Source organism: Theropithecus gelada, chromosome 10, assembly GCF_003255815.1.
Source record: "Theropithecus gelada isolate Dixy chromosome 10, Tgel_1.0, whole genome shotgun sequence".
NCBI lineage: Eukaryota > Metazoa > Chordata > Mammalia > Primates > Cercopithecidae > Theropithecus > Theropithecus gelada.
In genome coordinates this window covers 21,258,780-21,274,257 of record NC_037678.1, presented here as the reverse complement: position 1 = coordinate 21,274,257, position 15,478 = coordinate 21,258,780, and the positions used below count along the sequence as shown (strand labels likewise).

At 41.8% G+C, this 15,478-nt stretch overlaps 1 protein-coding gene across 8 annotated transcripts in view; it reads left to right on the top strand.

The window, feature by feature from the left end:
* Positions 1-15,478, top strand: part of EWSR1 (EWS RNA binding protein 1) — a 32,854-nt gene that overhangs the window by 2,116 nt on the left and 15,260 nt on the right. For 4 of the 8 annotated variants that reach the window (XM_025399195.1, XM_025399194.1, XM_025399193.1 and 1 more), the window contains exons 2-6: positions 1,997-2,033; positions 2,161-2,212; positions 3,829-3,952; positions 8,459-8,645; positions 12,666-12,833. In XM_025399195.1, coding sequence (XP_025254980.1) covers positions 1,997-2,033; positions 2,161-2,212; positions 3,829-3,952; positions 8,459-8,645; positions 12,666-12,833 — 568 coding nt within the window. Of the gene's footprint in view, positions 1-1,996; positions 2,034-2,160; positions 2,213-3,825; positions 3,953-4,365; positions 4,384-8,458; positions 8,646-12,665; positions 12,834-15,478 lie in introns of all 8 variants that reach the window. The other 4 variants (XM_025399191.1, XM_025399190.1, XM_025399192.1 and 1 more) reach the window with 3 other exon arrangements.

Sequence of the window (15,478 nt, the reverse complement as noted above, 5' to 3'; positions counted from 1 at the left end):
GTGCGAAGCAACTTCCATAGTGACTGCTATAAAGTGTTAAAGCATTGCCTTGGGTTAATAATAATAGAGGTTTTCTCTCCTCGTGTGTATCTCATGTAGAAAAGACTCGCTGCAGTCTAGAACCCCCACCCCTCAATCACAGTGAAGTGATTTTTAGTGAAGTCTATGGCTCACTTTTGGGGGTTAAAAGCAAACACGGTTGCTGAATAATCTGACGAGTTTGTAATTGTATTAGGTTGGTGCAAAAGTAATTGTAGTTTTGCCATTTTAATGACAAAAACCGCAATTACTTTTGCACCAACCTGATAGCTTGTTTGAGGTCCAGTGATGTTTGTGTGCTCTAGGAAGATAAATGTAAGTTCATGAAACAAATTTGCTACCTTCCATAGCCCACCAGTTAGTATAGGGCCGAATCCTTTGGTTTCTCACTGTTAAGAGGTCATTAGTTGTTCCATATCAGCTTTGCCAGTTTTTATGTTTTACATAACTGCTATTGTGTAAAAGTCGTCTTGCAAACTGTACTTACATGTCGGTGATTTAGAATCATTTCTCAAAGACCTTAACAAAACGTGGATTAAAATATTTGATGTTGAATGATTCATTGCTGTGTTTATTTTGTATATGCCACGTGGAAGAAATGATTTGCATTTAGTTTTAATGTCACAGAGAGTATGACTTGTACTGCTATTGAAAATGCCTTTAAGATTGCCATGAACAAATTATTTTTTCATTATAGGTAGCCTTTGGGCAGTTGATTTGATCCTCTTGGTGATTCAGGGTTTTGAGTTACGAGTGTGTACAAAGGAAAGAAAGTAGTCCACTAACGTATAGAGGGGTAGACAGATAAGCCAACGTGAAGAGATGGATTCAGCAAAGCTCTCTCAGGCCGCCCGAGGGATTGTGAGGCTGGCTTTGGATTGCGTGAAGTGGATGCAATAAAGAGCTGTCAATTGTTGATTTTGGATAAGGGACTACTTTCTGATTGGAAAATAAAGGACCCCTTTTTTTCCGTCCTAATGGCAGTAACTGTCTTCAGACAGAACAAGATATGTATTCTTGTGGAGAAGAAAGAATTGGGCAGAATTTTCAAAAATAATTAACTGCCTTTAAAAAAACTAAACTTACCTAACTTCAATGCAGTAGTGCTCTAAAAACTATTTTCTTTTTGTTTTTACTACTTGTAGACACCTCAGTGGACCAGAGTTTTTGGTACCTTTGGACGCATGCTGTGAATTTCATAGGAAAAGGAAAATTATAGGGAGGTTTACTTTTTAAAGTCGAAATCATTTTGAGTTGTATGAGAGACAATGGTGTTGCCAAATTTTTCCCAGAAAGGTTAAATGCTTTTTCTTCTTTGCCTGTCTTCAGGATTCTGCCTTAGTTTTGCTTCACCAGGATTTATATCTAGCTTTTAAGTTGCTGCACAAATGTAGTTCTGACACAGCAAACCCTTTAAAACACTGGAGTGTGGTGACTGCCCTCTTTTCTGCCATTCTGTTTCACTGTCATTGAGCTAGGGAATGGTGGTTTGTCTAACTTGCTAAAGGGAGGGGAGTGAAAACTAATTTTTGAGAAGACGTAGGTTCTAACCTAACCAGTCTAGTGTTAAACTTTGTATTGTTGTTGCATGCCTCCGTTTTATATGAGGGAAAAAACTTCTGATCCTGTTGTAAGTCTGAGATATTGATGATCATCTGTGTTTCAAATGACAGTCGGAATTGGGATGGGTTTTGTGGTCATGAGAACATGCAAAGTATACCTGCCAAATCAGCTGATCTTGACCTCATTAGCTAGTCCCATAGTCAAATGTTGAGTTTAACTGGCTTAGACTTTTTTTTCTATTAGGTTTTGAGAGATAAGGGGGACTCATTTGGACCTGTGTTGGCAGGTCCCCCTACAGTTTAAATAATTCTTCCTGCCACGTGAATTCTTTCCCCCTTTTTTCTCTTCTTGTTTCTGCTAACTACACTATTTTTTTCTCCTCGTTTTCCTCTAGATTACAGTACCTATAGCCAAGCTGCAGCGCAGCAGGGGTAAGTCAGTCTTCTATAACCGCATTTTGTCTGTGATTAATATTTTTTGAGTATGGAGCCTTCTATAATTGTAGAGGTGGTATTTGAATGTTCTCTATTCAAGTTGTTGCATTTAATTCTTTTGCAGCTACAGTGCTTACACTGCCCAGCCCACTCAAGGATATGCACAGACCACCCAGGTAATCTTTAAGATAATTATATGTAGCTGCACCTCTAAGTAAAATCAGTAAATTATCTAGTTATCTTTCAGTTATCCAGTGAAACAAATGAGTAATGTGTGTGTGATAGTAAAATACCCAGGCATTTCAAGCTTTCACAGTGGGAGTGTGAAGGACTCCATTCTGCCATCATAAATGAAACCATTCAGAGGCTGATAATTGGCTCTCTATAACTTTTTAGTATGATTTCTCAAGTTAGGTGCCCTGTTCCATGCTTGGTCCTTCTTCATTATGTTTAAATTTAGTGAATTTATTCATCATAGCAGTTCTGCAAAGGACAAGGATGATAATGACCATTCTGCAGAGGAGAACATTGCAGTGCATAGATATTAAGTAACTTCCCAGTGGTCGTACAGTAAGTGGTGGGATTAGCTCTAAAAACTGGTGACCTAGCCAAGGAGCTCCTGATTTCCAGTGAAGAGTCTGTTAAAAAGCCTGGGTCAACAGATTCTAGAAATTAGCCTTCTAGTGTTCTCAAGATGATGTTGGATTCTGAAATGATCCATGCCATAAAATGGATACTAATAACTGCCTTGGAAACATGTTCTAGGACAGGCAGAATGTGATGTCTCTGGCAGATCTTACTTGCCTGGTCATTTAAACAAACCTAGAGAATAATCATGCTAATATCTGAAAGAACAGCTTATTCCGGCCGGGCGCGGTGGCTCAAGCCTGTAATCCCAGCACTTTGGGAGGCCGAGGCGGGTGGATCACGAGGTCAGGAGATCGAGACTATCCTGGCTAACATGGTGAAACCCCGTCTCTACTAAAAATACAAAAAACTAGCCGGGCGTGGTGGTGGGCGCCTGTAGTCTCAGCTACTTGGGAGGCTGAGGTGGGAGAATGGCGTGAACCCAGGAGGCGGAGCTTGCAGTGAGCCGAGACCACGCCACTGCACTCCAGCCTGGGAGACACAGCGAGACTCCGTCTCAAAAAAAAAAAAAAAAAAAAAAAGAACAGCTTATTCCTTGCCTGATTTTAAGTGTTATTGATGTCTAAGTTCAAAAGACAGTACTCCTGATGTGCCCACCATAAGAGGACATACAGCGTTCTGGTTCCTTTTCTTTGAAGTGGTGTAGTAGTTTTAAAGTCTTTTGTCAGGCTGAAAATCTGGTTTTCAATTTTTTCTGACAGATTTTAGCCCTCTTCATTGCTTTCTCTTTGTTCATTTGTCTTCCTACCTTTTGTTTCCAATCACTAAAACTGCTACGCTAAGTGCTGGCAATTAATACACCTATGCCCTTATTGCTCTTCTCTTGAGACTGTCTTGTTAATCTCGTGTATAGTTAACTGAGGTTTTGCCTGATTATCTTTTTTTTCCCCCTCTGAGAAGCTGTGAATGACATTGCCTACTTATCTAATGAGCTTTTTTTATAGCTAACTTTACCATAATATGAGTGAGTTAGATAAGGGATAACGTTCATGATACTCTGATTATTTGTCTTTTTTTTTTTTTTCTCTTCTAGAAAGGAATGTTTTTGACTTTGGTTCTCCAATTTAGAAACTTAGCAATCCATTTTATTGCTAAAATACAAAAGTTGATACATGAAGTTCTTGCATTCATTTTTTTGGAGCAGGCATATGGGCAACAAAGCTATGGAACCTATGGACAGCCCACTGATGTCAGCTATACCCAGGCTCAGACCACTGCAACCTATGGGCAGACCGCCTATGCAACTTCTTATGGACAGCCTCCCACTGGTAAGGCCTGCCTTGGAGAGGTATTTGGGTCGTTTTGGCTAGGGCATTGGCTAAGAAGTTTATTAGTCATGCTTTTGGATGTATATTCTGGTCCATACCTTGGCATCTGGGGAATCCTTTATTCTTAGGAAGAGGTATTTTTTCTCTTTCTTTCCTTCTCTTATAGTCTTGAGAGATTTCCAATAGAATGTGGGTGGGATAAATTCCAAGAGAGAAAAGAACTTTTAACTGTTTTATACAGTGTATTGAATAATCTCACGACGAAATGGAGACTATTTAAAAGATTTTGGTAATGCTAATACTGAGTAAGAATGAGCCTTCTTAAATTGAGCTGCTTAAAAATCAAACTGGTTTTCACATGTTTGCTTCATCTGATAGTGTACCCTCTACTTTTTGTTTTGTGCTTTCCACAGTAGAAGGGACCAGTACAGGTTTGACTATCCTGCTCATTCTTGCATGGGAAATGCTTTCCATCTTGTCTAACCCTGTAATGTTAATCCTTTAGGTGTTTTCATTTGTTTAACACCCAAACTTTCTAACATCACACACAGCAAGGTGCTAATGAAAAACTGCTTCAGGTGCCATTTGCAGATCCATGTCCTATTCTTTATATGATTTTGGGAAAGGTTTTCTTATTTAATATTACTTTGTTTCAAGCCTTAATAATAGTTATTTACCTTCCCAAAGGTATTTCAGATGATTTCTCCCCAGCTGATTTTCCCCTGTTCCCTGAAGGATAGATTGCATGATGAGATTTATGTAGAGGAGCAGACTGCCACCCTGCATGTATCATGTTTGTCTATTGGTTGGTTTCCAGTCCAGACACATTTTATTTTCTGTTTTAAGTGTTATGAATTATTTTAATCCATGATATGTCTTGAATATATATAACATTGTTCCAAGAAACGAAAAAATAAACTATTCTAAGAATTAGAAGAAATGGTATTCTGATGCTGAGGTTGGGTGGGATACATGAAAAATCTATGATAATTTTTTTGTGTTCAGTGCTGTGTAATGTTTCAGGCTCTCTATCCCCGCCCCTTTTATTATTGCTATTACAAAGGACTGTTTAATAAAGTCTTAAAGATATCAGAGCTCTTATTTTCAAACTGTCTTTAGTTCTGCATTATATATAGTCCTGTTAAGGGGAAAAACTTGTCTGTAATTTATCTCATTGAGTACCAGTGTCCTGATTTTGATGGGAAGTAATTCCTAACCCGTCTAGGGCATTTCTTGAATAGGATGGGAAATATTTATCTAAACTTTGTAGTGGTGTTCATTGCAGCTGTGGGAAGAGCTGGAACTAATTTATGCAGTTTGGATTTTTTAGCATAGAATTTTGAAATTGTGAGATAGACTTCATGTATTAAAGCTATTACATTTTTTAAAACAAGTATGATGTGAAAATTAATGTGGCCTAGATCTAACCTTTGGAATCCTTAGATCATTTTACAGGGATGAGACAGAGTGATTTACAGGCAAATTAATGGTTCTCTAGAGCCATGTATCCCATTGTCATTGGTTGAAAAAGCCCCACCGTGACTGTGGGCCTGAAAAGTACAGGTCACTCTAGTATAGAGACTAGTAGCTTTGATGAGCTGGAGATTGCACTTAATAATGTTTGTATAGAATTCACAGTTTATGGGGTGGCCTTATCTCCCTTAATCTTCCCAAGAATTTTTGGGGTATAAAAACACCAAAATTAAGCCTGATAAGGAAACTGTGTGAACAAAACTAAGCAGGAGTCTAATCGGTAGTGAGTGATTTCAAGCACACAAGCTGCATTTTTCCTTGCCTCATGCTGCCTTTGAACATAAAAGTTACTGGATAATCATTGGAGGGAATAGATAAAAATACACTGTTCTAGGATTTTTAAAAATTAAACATCAGAAGAAAGGGGCTATATAATGTCAATACAATGGAATTCTTAAAAACTTTTAATTTTTACATTGAACAAAAATTTTGGTCGGTTTGTGTAATACTTCTTACCACCTTTTTCCTTCGAGTTGTCAGCACATAGTAGGTGTGTTTTCTTTTTTTGCCACTGGTCTTTTTTTTGGTCATTAAATCATTTTGCTCTGTTGATTTTTGTTCATTTTGCTTGGCTGCTTTTGTGGGTACTACAGATTAATTAAAAGATTATTTATTAACCCAGTGTCTATTGTTGTAATCCTTAGCATGACAAGGCCCTAACTGTTGCTGCATAGTTTTATGACATGAGTTATTGCCCTGATCACTTTTAGTTTTTTGTTTTTGTAATTGCCCTCCCTGTAAATCTTATAGGTGTTCTGTCATGTAGTGGGGAGTAATCCGTGTATGAACGGTAGGGTAGATGGTATTAGATTCTAATTAAATTTAAATAAATGAATGCCTTATGTGGTTGACCTTAGGACTCTGCAAAAAACTTAAGCAGTTCAGATGAACAACATGCTAACTCAAAAACTTTTTTTGCTTGGGGCTTCCTGTTTTCTGAAAGAAACTATGTATGCTTTCATATACATTTTAACTCAGCAATTTTGACAAGGAAATTACTATCTCTGTGTATGATTTCAGAATTTCCTTTTAATATTTGAGGTAGAGAAGAAAAGAGTATTATTTTTTTTGTTTGTTTGTTTTTTTTTTTTTTTGTTTTTTTTTTTGAGACGGAGTCTCGCTCTGTGGCCCAGGCTGGAGTGCAGTGGCCGGATCTCAGCTCACTGCAAGCTCCGCCTCCCGGGTTTACGCCATTCTCCTGCCTCAGCCTCCCGAGTAGCTGGGACTACAGGTGCCCGCCACCTCGCCCGGCTAGTTTTTTGTATTTTTTTTAGTAGAGACGGGGTTTCACCGTGTTAGCCAGGATGGTCTCGATCTCCTGACCTCGTGATCCGCCCGTCTCGGCCTCCCAAAGTGCTGGGATTACAGGCTGGAGCCACCGCGCCCGGCCAGAAGAGAGTATTATTATACTCTGTGCTACAAAAGGTGATTTTACAAAAGGAAACTGATACTTGTTTTTGGCTAGTATGTGAGGACACTTCAAGGCCCTAAATCTTAACTAAAATGGGCAGTCTCGATTCAGGATTTATTTTAAATACGGAAACTTTTTCTTCAGTGAGATTTATACTTTTTTTTTCTCTGATGGTTATAAATGCCAGCACCTAGACCAAAGTTTTGTTTTTTTTAAGTTAGGGTCTCTTTCTGTTGCCTAGGCTGGATCTTGTCTTACTGCAGCCTTGACCTCCCAGCCTCAAGCAGTCCACCCACCTCAGCCTCCCAAGTAGCTGTGACTAAAGGCTCATGCCACCATGCCCAGCTAAGTTTGTTTATTTTTTGTAGAGGCGAGGTCTCACTGTATTGCCCAGGATGGTATCTTAACTGCTGAACTCAAGCAGTCCTCCCACCTCAGCATCCCAAAGTGTAAACCAAACTTTTTATTGCATGGCTTAATTGTACCCATTGACCATGAGGAAGAAGAGCCCAGCACCAGGAATGGTTGTAACACTTCTTACAATAAAAGGGACTCTAGTTAGGAGCTGCAGACTTTTGTGGTTTTGGTCATGCTCCACGCCCAGGTCCCAAAGGGAAAGGCATGGATCCTGCCTGGTCTGGTAGAGGCAGGAGCTAGGGAGAGAGTGCATCTTGCTTTGCAGCATACCTGTGAGAGCAGGTCTTTTCTGACACCTGGTTAGTGAAGTACTGAAGGGGAAGAGGGACTCTAGGGTTTACCTCCAATATTGCTGAGCAGGAAAAGGCCTTTTGCTTGTGGTAGGTAAGTAAGAGAGGAATGGAGCTGAGTAACTTGATAACCAGGCAGGAATCTGCTTTATGATGTGAAAATATTACCTTTTAAATGTTTGGAGCAGTATCGAAGTTTAATTTGAAATAATTAACCAAAAAAGTTTAACCTGTGTTAAGCAACTATAATTTATAGTTTATCTTTATTATTCATGTGCTTAAGTAATTGAGCTTATTCTTCACGTGATGTAGTGCTTGGAACTAAAAGAAACTGATTAATTACTACCCAAATTACAGGTTTTAGTGTTAGAACTAGTACCTGGATCATTATTTTGTAATTATTTTAAAATGCTATGTCATTTGCCTTTTACCTTTTTTTCTGGGATATTTTATTCCTGCTTGAGGGCATTTTGGGGCGTGTAAGTTTGTTCAGAAACTTGTTAAGAAGACCTCCTAGCAAAATTAGTACAGACTTGGCAAAAACAGACTTGTCTCCTATTCACAGCGTTCAAGAGGGGTCAGAAGGAACCCTGCTTTCTGTAGCATGACATGCCATTTCTCTTAGGTGTGGTTTTAGAGCAAATGAGACGGTTACTTTACCAAAAACTAGGTATATTCAGAGAACTTAGGCTTTAAATAGTAGTTTGTTGCTACTATTGCTGAAGGGGGAATATTTAAAGGGATTCAATATCATGATGGTTTAAAAGTAAGTGGTTTGCAAATTGTTGTGATAATGAGTGTGTAGGCAGATCTTTGAGGGGGCCTGAAATCTGATGCAGCTCTCCTTTGTTCTAGGTTATACTACTCCAACTGCCCCCCAGGCATACAGCCAGCCTGTCCAGGGGTATGGCACTGGTGCTTATGATACCACCACTGCTACAGTCACCACCACCCAGGCCTCCTATGCAGCTCAGTCTGCATATGGCACTCAGCCTGCTTATCCAGCCTATGGGCAGCAGCCAGCAGCCACTGCACCTACAAGGTAAGGCCACGGTCCCCTTAATGCGTCAGTCTCATGTTGGAGAGAAAGAAACCAACTACATACACTTAAAGGAATCTGTGGATTAGTTCCTTATTAATGGTTGCTTTCACGTACTCTCAGATGTTCATTGTTGTTACATTATAGTAACTGATGTGATAGAACATACCACAGAAATGTTCTGCATTTAACAGTGAAATTGGCTGGGCACAGTGGCTCATGCCTATAATCCCATCTCTTTGGGAGGCCAAGGCGGGTGGATCATATATCAGTAGTTCAAAACCATCCTGGCCAACATGGTGAAACCCCGTCTCTACTAAAAATACAAAAAAATTGGCTGGGCACTGTGGCTCACGCCCGTAATCCCAGAACTTTGGGAGGCCGAGGCAGGGGGTTCACAAGGTCAGGAGATCGAGACCATCGTGGCTAACACGGTGAAACCCTGTCTGTACTGAAAAATACAAAAAATTAGCCAGGCATGGTGGCGGGCGCCTGTAGTCCCAGCTACTTGGGAGGCTGAGGCAGGAGAATGTCATGAACCCAGGAGGCGGAGCTTACGGTGAGCCAAGATTGCTCCACTGCACTCCAGCCTAGGCGACATAGCAAGACTCCGTCTCAAGAAAAACCAGAAAAATTAGCTGGGTGTAGAGGCGCATGCCTGTAATCCCAGCTACTGGGGAGGCTGAGCAGGAGAAGCACTGTAACCTGGGAGATAGAGGTTGCAGTGAGCCAAGATGGCGCCATTGTACTCTAGCCTGGGCGACAGAGCAAGACTCCATCTAAAAAAAAGGTGAAATGGTGCCATCCAAGGGCCAGCATGAGGAATGGCACTGAATAGGTTCTCTGGTTTCACAATGACCTTTTTGGGCAGGAGAAGGCTATTGTTTTAAAGAGTGTGTTTTCACTCAGAGCAGCATGACTGATAGAATTGTACTTTTGATGCTTTTATTTTTGGTTTCATTGACCTTGTAAATGGATAACCGCTTTCTCTTTGGGAAAAACATGGTAGTTCACACGGGCAGGAGGGGAAGGGGTGCATCACGTGAGCCAAGAAATGGTCGTATGATCTAATTGTCTGGAAAGAACATACCCATATTTGAGAAATAAAACATCACTGCCTCGGCTTAAGCAGTTGACGTGATTTTCTCTACATTATGTAGAGGCTTAATAATCTAAATATAGGCAAATAAAAATTCTTGGCCGGGCGCGGTGGCTCAAGCCTGTAATCCCAGCACTTTGGGAGGCCGAGATGGGCGGATCACGAGGTCAGGAGATCGAGACCATCCTGGCCAACACGGTGAAACCCCGTCTCTACTAAAAATACAAAAACTAGCCGGGCGAGGTGGCAGGCGCCTGTAATCCCAGCTACTCGGGAGGCTGAGGCCGGAGAATGGCGTGAACCCGGGAGGCGGAGCTTGCAGTGAGCTGAGATCCGGCCACTGCACTCCAGCCTGGGCTACAGAGCGAGACTCCGTCTCAAAAAAAAAAAAAAAAAAAAAAAATTCTTAAGTGGGTACCCTGCTGTAGGATGCACAGAGCTCATACCCCATGACTGGTTAGCAGGTAAACTGTTAATTATTACTTAACAAAAGATTTTAGGTCTTTGCTTCAGACAGTCACTTAGGTGGCTTCTGTATACAGTCTTGAAGGTACATTGAATTCTGGTTTGAAAGAAGACATTTTGGGGAATAAACAAGAAATCAACTTCTAACCTAGACTTACCTGCTCTAGGGGTAAGAAATTAGCTCTGACAAACACTCGTGAAATTACTTTTAAAATGCACAATGAGTAATCAGAGCCACTTGATAATTTATACTTATTAGGCAGCCTTTGCGGTAGCTAAGTTAAACTTAGTGGCTCATTCCTGGAAGGGCCTCATTTCGGAGTGTCATCAGACATATGAAGTCCCATTTGATGCTCTGATGCAACAGTATATCCAAGCCATATCTGGAGGGTTTTATGTATGAATTGGGGTTTGATAAGGGACCTATTTCAGCTTGGGAAAAGTTAGTACTTCACACCCTCTCTGGTTTTCCTGGGTTTTTTTGTTGGTTGGTTGGTTGGTTGGTTTTTTTGAGATGAGGTCTTGCTGTGTTGTCCAGGCTGGAGTGGAGTGGTGAGTGCACCCACCTCCCAGGTTCAAGCTATTCTCCTGCCTCAGCTTCCCGAGTAGCTGGGACTATAGTCATGCACCACCATACCCGGCTAATTTTTGTATTAGTAGAGGCAAGGTTTCACTATGTTGGCCATGCTGGTCTCGAACTGCTGACCTCAAGTAATCTGCCTGCCTTGGCCTCCCAAAGTGCTGGGATTATAGGTGTGAGCCACAGCACCTGGCCTGGCCTGCCTGTTGATTCTTTGGGCTTTGCTTAAAATACTAATAGCTCTAACTCAGTCTGCTGCAGCTGTGATGTAAACTGTTAGGGCCAAGAGGTAATAGAAACCCCTGGAGTTTTCCTTGGAATTGAGATTAATTTTCATCATTTAACAGGGATACATACTTCCAGGTTCATCCGAGCAGGGAGTTGGGTGGGGTCTCTTTGCCTTACTCTGGTGTTTCCATTATGGAGACTTGGAGCCGAGTTAGATTAATTTCTGCAGCTCCGTTTAGTAAATGATTTTTTCTGGTTGGTTGGTTGGTTTGGTTGGTTTTTTGGGTTTTTGGTTTTTTTTTTTTAAGACAGAGTTTCGCTGTTGTCCAGGCTAGAGTGCAATGGCACAATCTCGGCTCACTGCAGCCTCCGCCTCTGGGGTTCAAGTGATTCTCCTGCCTCAGCGTCCTGAGTAGCTGGGATTACAGGCGCCCACCACCGTACCCAGCTATTTTTTGTAATTTTTTTTTTTTTTTTAACCGAGTCTCGCTCTGGCGTGATCTCGGCTCACTGCAAGCTCTGCCTCCTGGGTTCACGCCATTCTTCTACCTTAGCCTCCCGAGTAGCTGGGACTACAGGCGCCTACCACCACAACCAGCTAATTTTTTGTATTTTTAGTAGAGACGGGGTTTCACCGTGTTGGCCAGGATGGTCTCGATCTCTTGACCTCGTGATCTGCCCGCCTCAGCCTCCCAGAGTTCTGAGATTACAGGTGTGAGCCAAGGCGACAGGCCAATTTTTTTGTGTTTCTAGTAGAGACAGGGTTTCTCCATGTTGGCCAGGCTGGTCTCGAACTCCTGGCATCGGGCAGTCCACCTGCCTTGACCTCCCAAAGTGCTGGGATTACAGGCATGAGCCACCGCACCCGGCATCTTTTGAGATGGAGTCTCTCTGTCACCCGGGATGGAGTACACGATTAACAGCTCACTACAACCTTCACCTCCCATGCCCCAGCGGTCTTCCCACCTCAGGCTTCCAAGTAGCTGAGGCCACAGGCATATACCACCATACTTGGATAATATTTTTCTATTTCTGTAGAGGTGGGGTCTCCCTATATTACCCAGGCCAGTCTCAAACTCCTGGGCTCAAGCCATCCTCCTACCTTAACCTCCCAAAGTGCTGGGATTACAGGTGTGAGCCACCATGTTTGGCCTGGTCTGTTTTTAATAAATAAGAATCATAAACCTGCAAATTCTCTAAATTTGTGATGCCATGGACTTACGTAAATGTTACTCCAACCTAAAACTTAAATTATTGTTAGTTTCTAGTCTTCAGCAGTCCCCTTTGAGAAAAAGCATTTATTCCCTAACAGATCACGTCTCCCGGATCACCTAAACTGGTAGGACAGAATATCACAACGCTCTTTTATAGCTTTTACTGTGATGAATTGCACATATTAATGTCTCTTCTGTGGATACAATTGGTTCTTCCCCTTTCTTAGCATTGTCTTCAAGCAAATATAGTTGGACCAGCACTCAGTTTGATGTAGTTTACTTTAGGATTGTATTTATTGTATTTTTTTCCAGGCTTAATCATAACATTGCTTATTGCTTATAGATTTGTAGCATTCTTACCCAGGAGTTTTGTGGTTGGCAGACCACACAAAAAAGGTCACTGTGTAATTTTATTTATTTTTTATTTCTCCCCTTAGACCACAGGATGGAAACAAGCCCACTGAGACTAGTCAACCTCAGTCTAGCACAGGGGGTTACAACCAGCCCAGCCTAGGATATGGACAGAGTAACTACAGTTATCCCCAGGTACCTGGGAGCTACCCCATGCAGCCAGTCACCGCACCTCCATCTTACCCTCCTACCAGGTCAGTCTACTTTTTGTAGCAAAACAAAAACAGTGACAAAACAGTTGTTTTCAGGTTGTTGACCAGCTTGCTTTGACCTCTTCAGGTAAGGTATGTTGTCTGAGTGTCGGAGTAATAAGTCATCTGATCATACTTAGTTACATTAAAGCCTCAGTTCTAGGGTCCCATAGTGTTGCCTGGCAGCTAATAACTATACTTTCTAAATACAGACAAAAACATTTTTATCACTCTCAGTTCTTCCTTTAAGGTTCTTCCTTTTGCTGTTTTAGTTAACTCAGATAAGAAGCAGAAGTATATGAAAGCATGTAAATAGAACCATAAGAGCCACCTTCCCCAGTGCAGTTAGGATAAGTAAAGTGCAGGGCATTATAAATCACCTTAATCATTTTACATTTTACCTAATGCATAAAGGTTCATTCATGCACTAACCTTTTAATGTTTGGGCAACTTATTTTATTTTTATTTTTATTATTATTATTGTCTGGCCAAGTTTTCTTTTTTGAGACAGTCTCACTCTGTTGCACAGGCTGGAGTGCAGTGGCACGATCTCCACTCACTGCAACCTCTGTCTCCCAGGGATTCTCATGCCTCAGCCTCCCAAGTAGCTGGGACTACAGGTGCACGCCACCACGCCTGACTCATTTTTGTTTTTGTTTTATTGTTGTTTTGAGATGGAGTTTCACTCTTGTTGCCCATGCTGGAGTGCAATGGTACGATCTCAGCTTACTGCACTCTCCACCTCCCAGGTTCAAGCGATTCTCCTACTTCAGCCTCCCGAGTAGCTGGGATTACAAGTGCTCACTACTATACCTGGCTAATTTTTATTTATTTATTTTTTAATTTTTATATTTTTAGTAGAGACAGGGTTTCATCATGTGGGCCAGGCTGGTCTGGAACTCCTGACCTCAAGTGATCCACCTGCCCCGGCCTCCCAAAGTGCTGGGATGACAGACGTGAGCCACTGCACCCAGCCAGTTTGTTTCTTTTGAGACGGAGTTTCGCTCTTGTTGCCCAGGCTGGAGTGCAATGGCGTGATCTCGGCTCACCGCAACTTCTGCTGGGTTCAAGTGATTCTCCTGCCTCAGCCTCCCGAGGAGCTGGGATTAGAGACAGGTGCCACCACGCCCAGCTAATTTTGTATTTTCAGTAGAGACAGGGTTTCTCCATGTTGGTCAGGCTGGTCTTGAACCCCCAACCTCAGGTGATCTGCCCGCCTCGGCCTCCCACAGTGCTAGGAATACAGGCATGAGCCACTGCACCTGGCCCAGTTTTTGTATTTTTAGTAGATACAGGGTTTCACAATGTTGGCCAGACTGGTCTTGAACTCCTGGCCTCAAGTGATCTGCCTACCTTGGCCTTCCAAAGTACTGGGATTATGGGATTACAGGTGTGAGCCACCATGCCCAGCCTGCAAGTTTTCTTAACCCATGTTTAATTAGATGTGGGTTTTCAAATTGTTTGAATTGTGCCCTAAAAGTTTTGCTAGAAGTAGCAGTTCCCTTTTTTGCACTTATTTCATTTTTTTGCAGCAGATGTGAACAGGTTTAGGAACAAGTAGAATTGATTGGGTGTCTCTCATTACAGCCAGCTTGGAGCAAAAGTGGGCAGGGCTTACAACTCTTCTTCCACAGAGCAGGTTCGTACCTATTGTGTTGAGAGTAGTTAATCTAGCAAGTTGGATAGGTACACAGTGAGACACTACTGAATTCATACAGCAATGGTGAGGGATGTGGTGTATTAGAAGCTTTGTTAGTTTGTTTCTTTGTGTGTTTATTTTTGTTCTTTTTTTTTTTTTTTTTTTTTTTTTTGGGGGTTTTTCTTTTTTTCCCCGGCTGAAGTGCGGTGGCCGGGTCTCCGCCCTCTCCCAACTCCGCCCCCCCGGGGCTCCCCCCTTTCCCCCCCCTTTTTTTTTTTTTTTTTTTTTTTTTTTTTTTTTTTTTTTGCTTTTTTTTCATTTTTTTGCTTCAGGTAGTAGCCTCATTTCCAGCTTCAATCAGCAAGGCTACAAGGACTTAGGGTTCCCCAGTAACAGCATTTCCNTTTTTTTTTTTTTTTTGAGACGGAGTCTCGCTCTGTCACCCAGGCTGAAGTGCAGTGGCCGGATCTCAGCTCACTGCAAGCTCCGCCTCCCGGGTTCACGCCATTCTCCTGCCTCAGCCTCCCCAGTAGCTGGGACTACAGACGCCCGCCACCTCGCCCGGCTAGTTTTTTGTATTTTTTAGTAGAGACGGGGTTTCACCGTGTTAGCCAGGATGGTCTCGATCTCCTGACCTCGTGATCCGCCCGTCTCGGCCTCCCAAAGTGCTGGGATTACAGGCTTGAGCCACCGTTTATTTTTGGAGACCAGGTCTCACTCTGTTGTCCAGGCATGGATTACAGTGACACAGTCATAGTCCCCTGTAGCCTCGAACTTCCTGGCATAGTTTAATCGGACTTTAAAATATGTATCCTTATTGTTTCTCATCATGATTTGTGAAGCCTAATACCAGATGATTTTTTTTTTGTTTTTGTGGTTTTGATTTTTTTTGTTTTTGTGGTTTTTTTTTTTTTTTTTTTTTTTTTTTTTTTTTTTTTTTTTTTTTTTTTTTTTTTTTTTTTTCTTCTTTATTAGTCTTGCCAGCGGTCTATCAATTTTGTTGATCTTT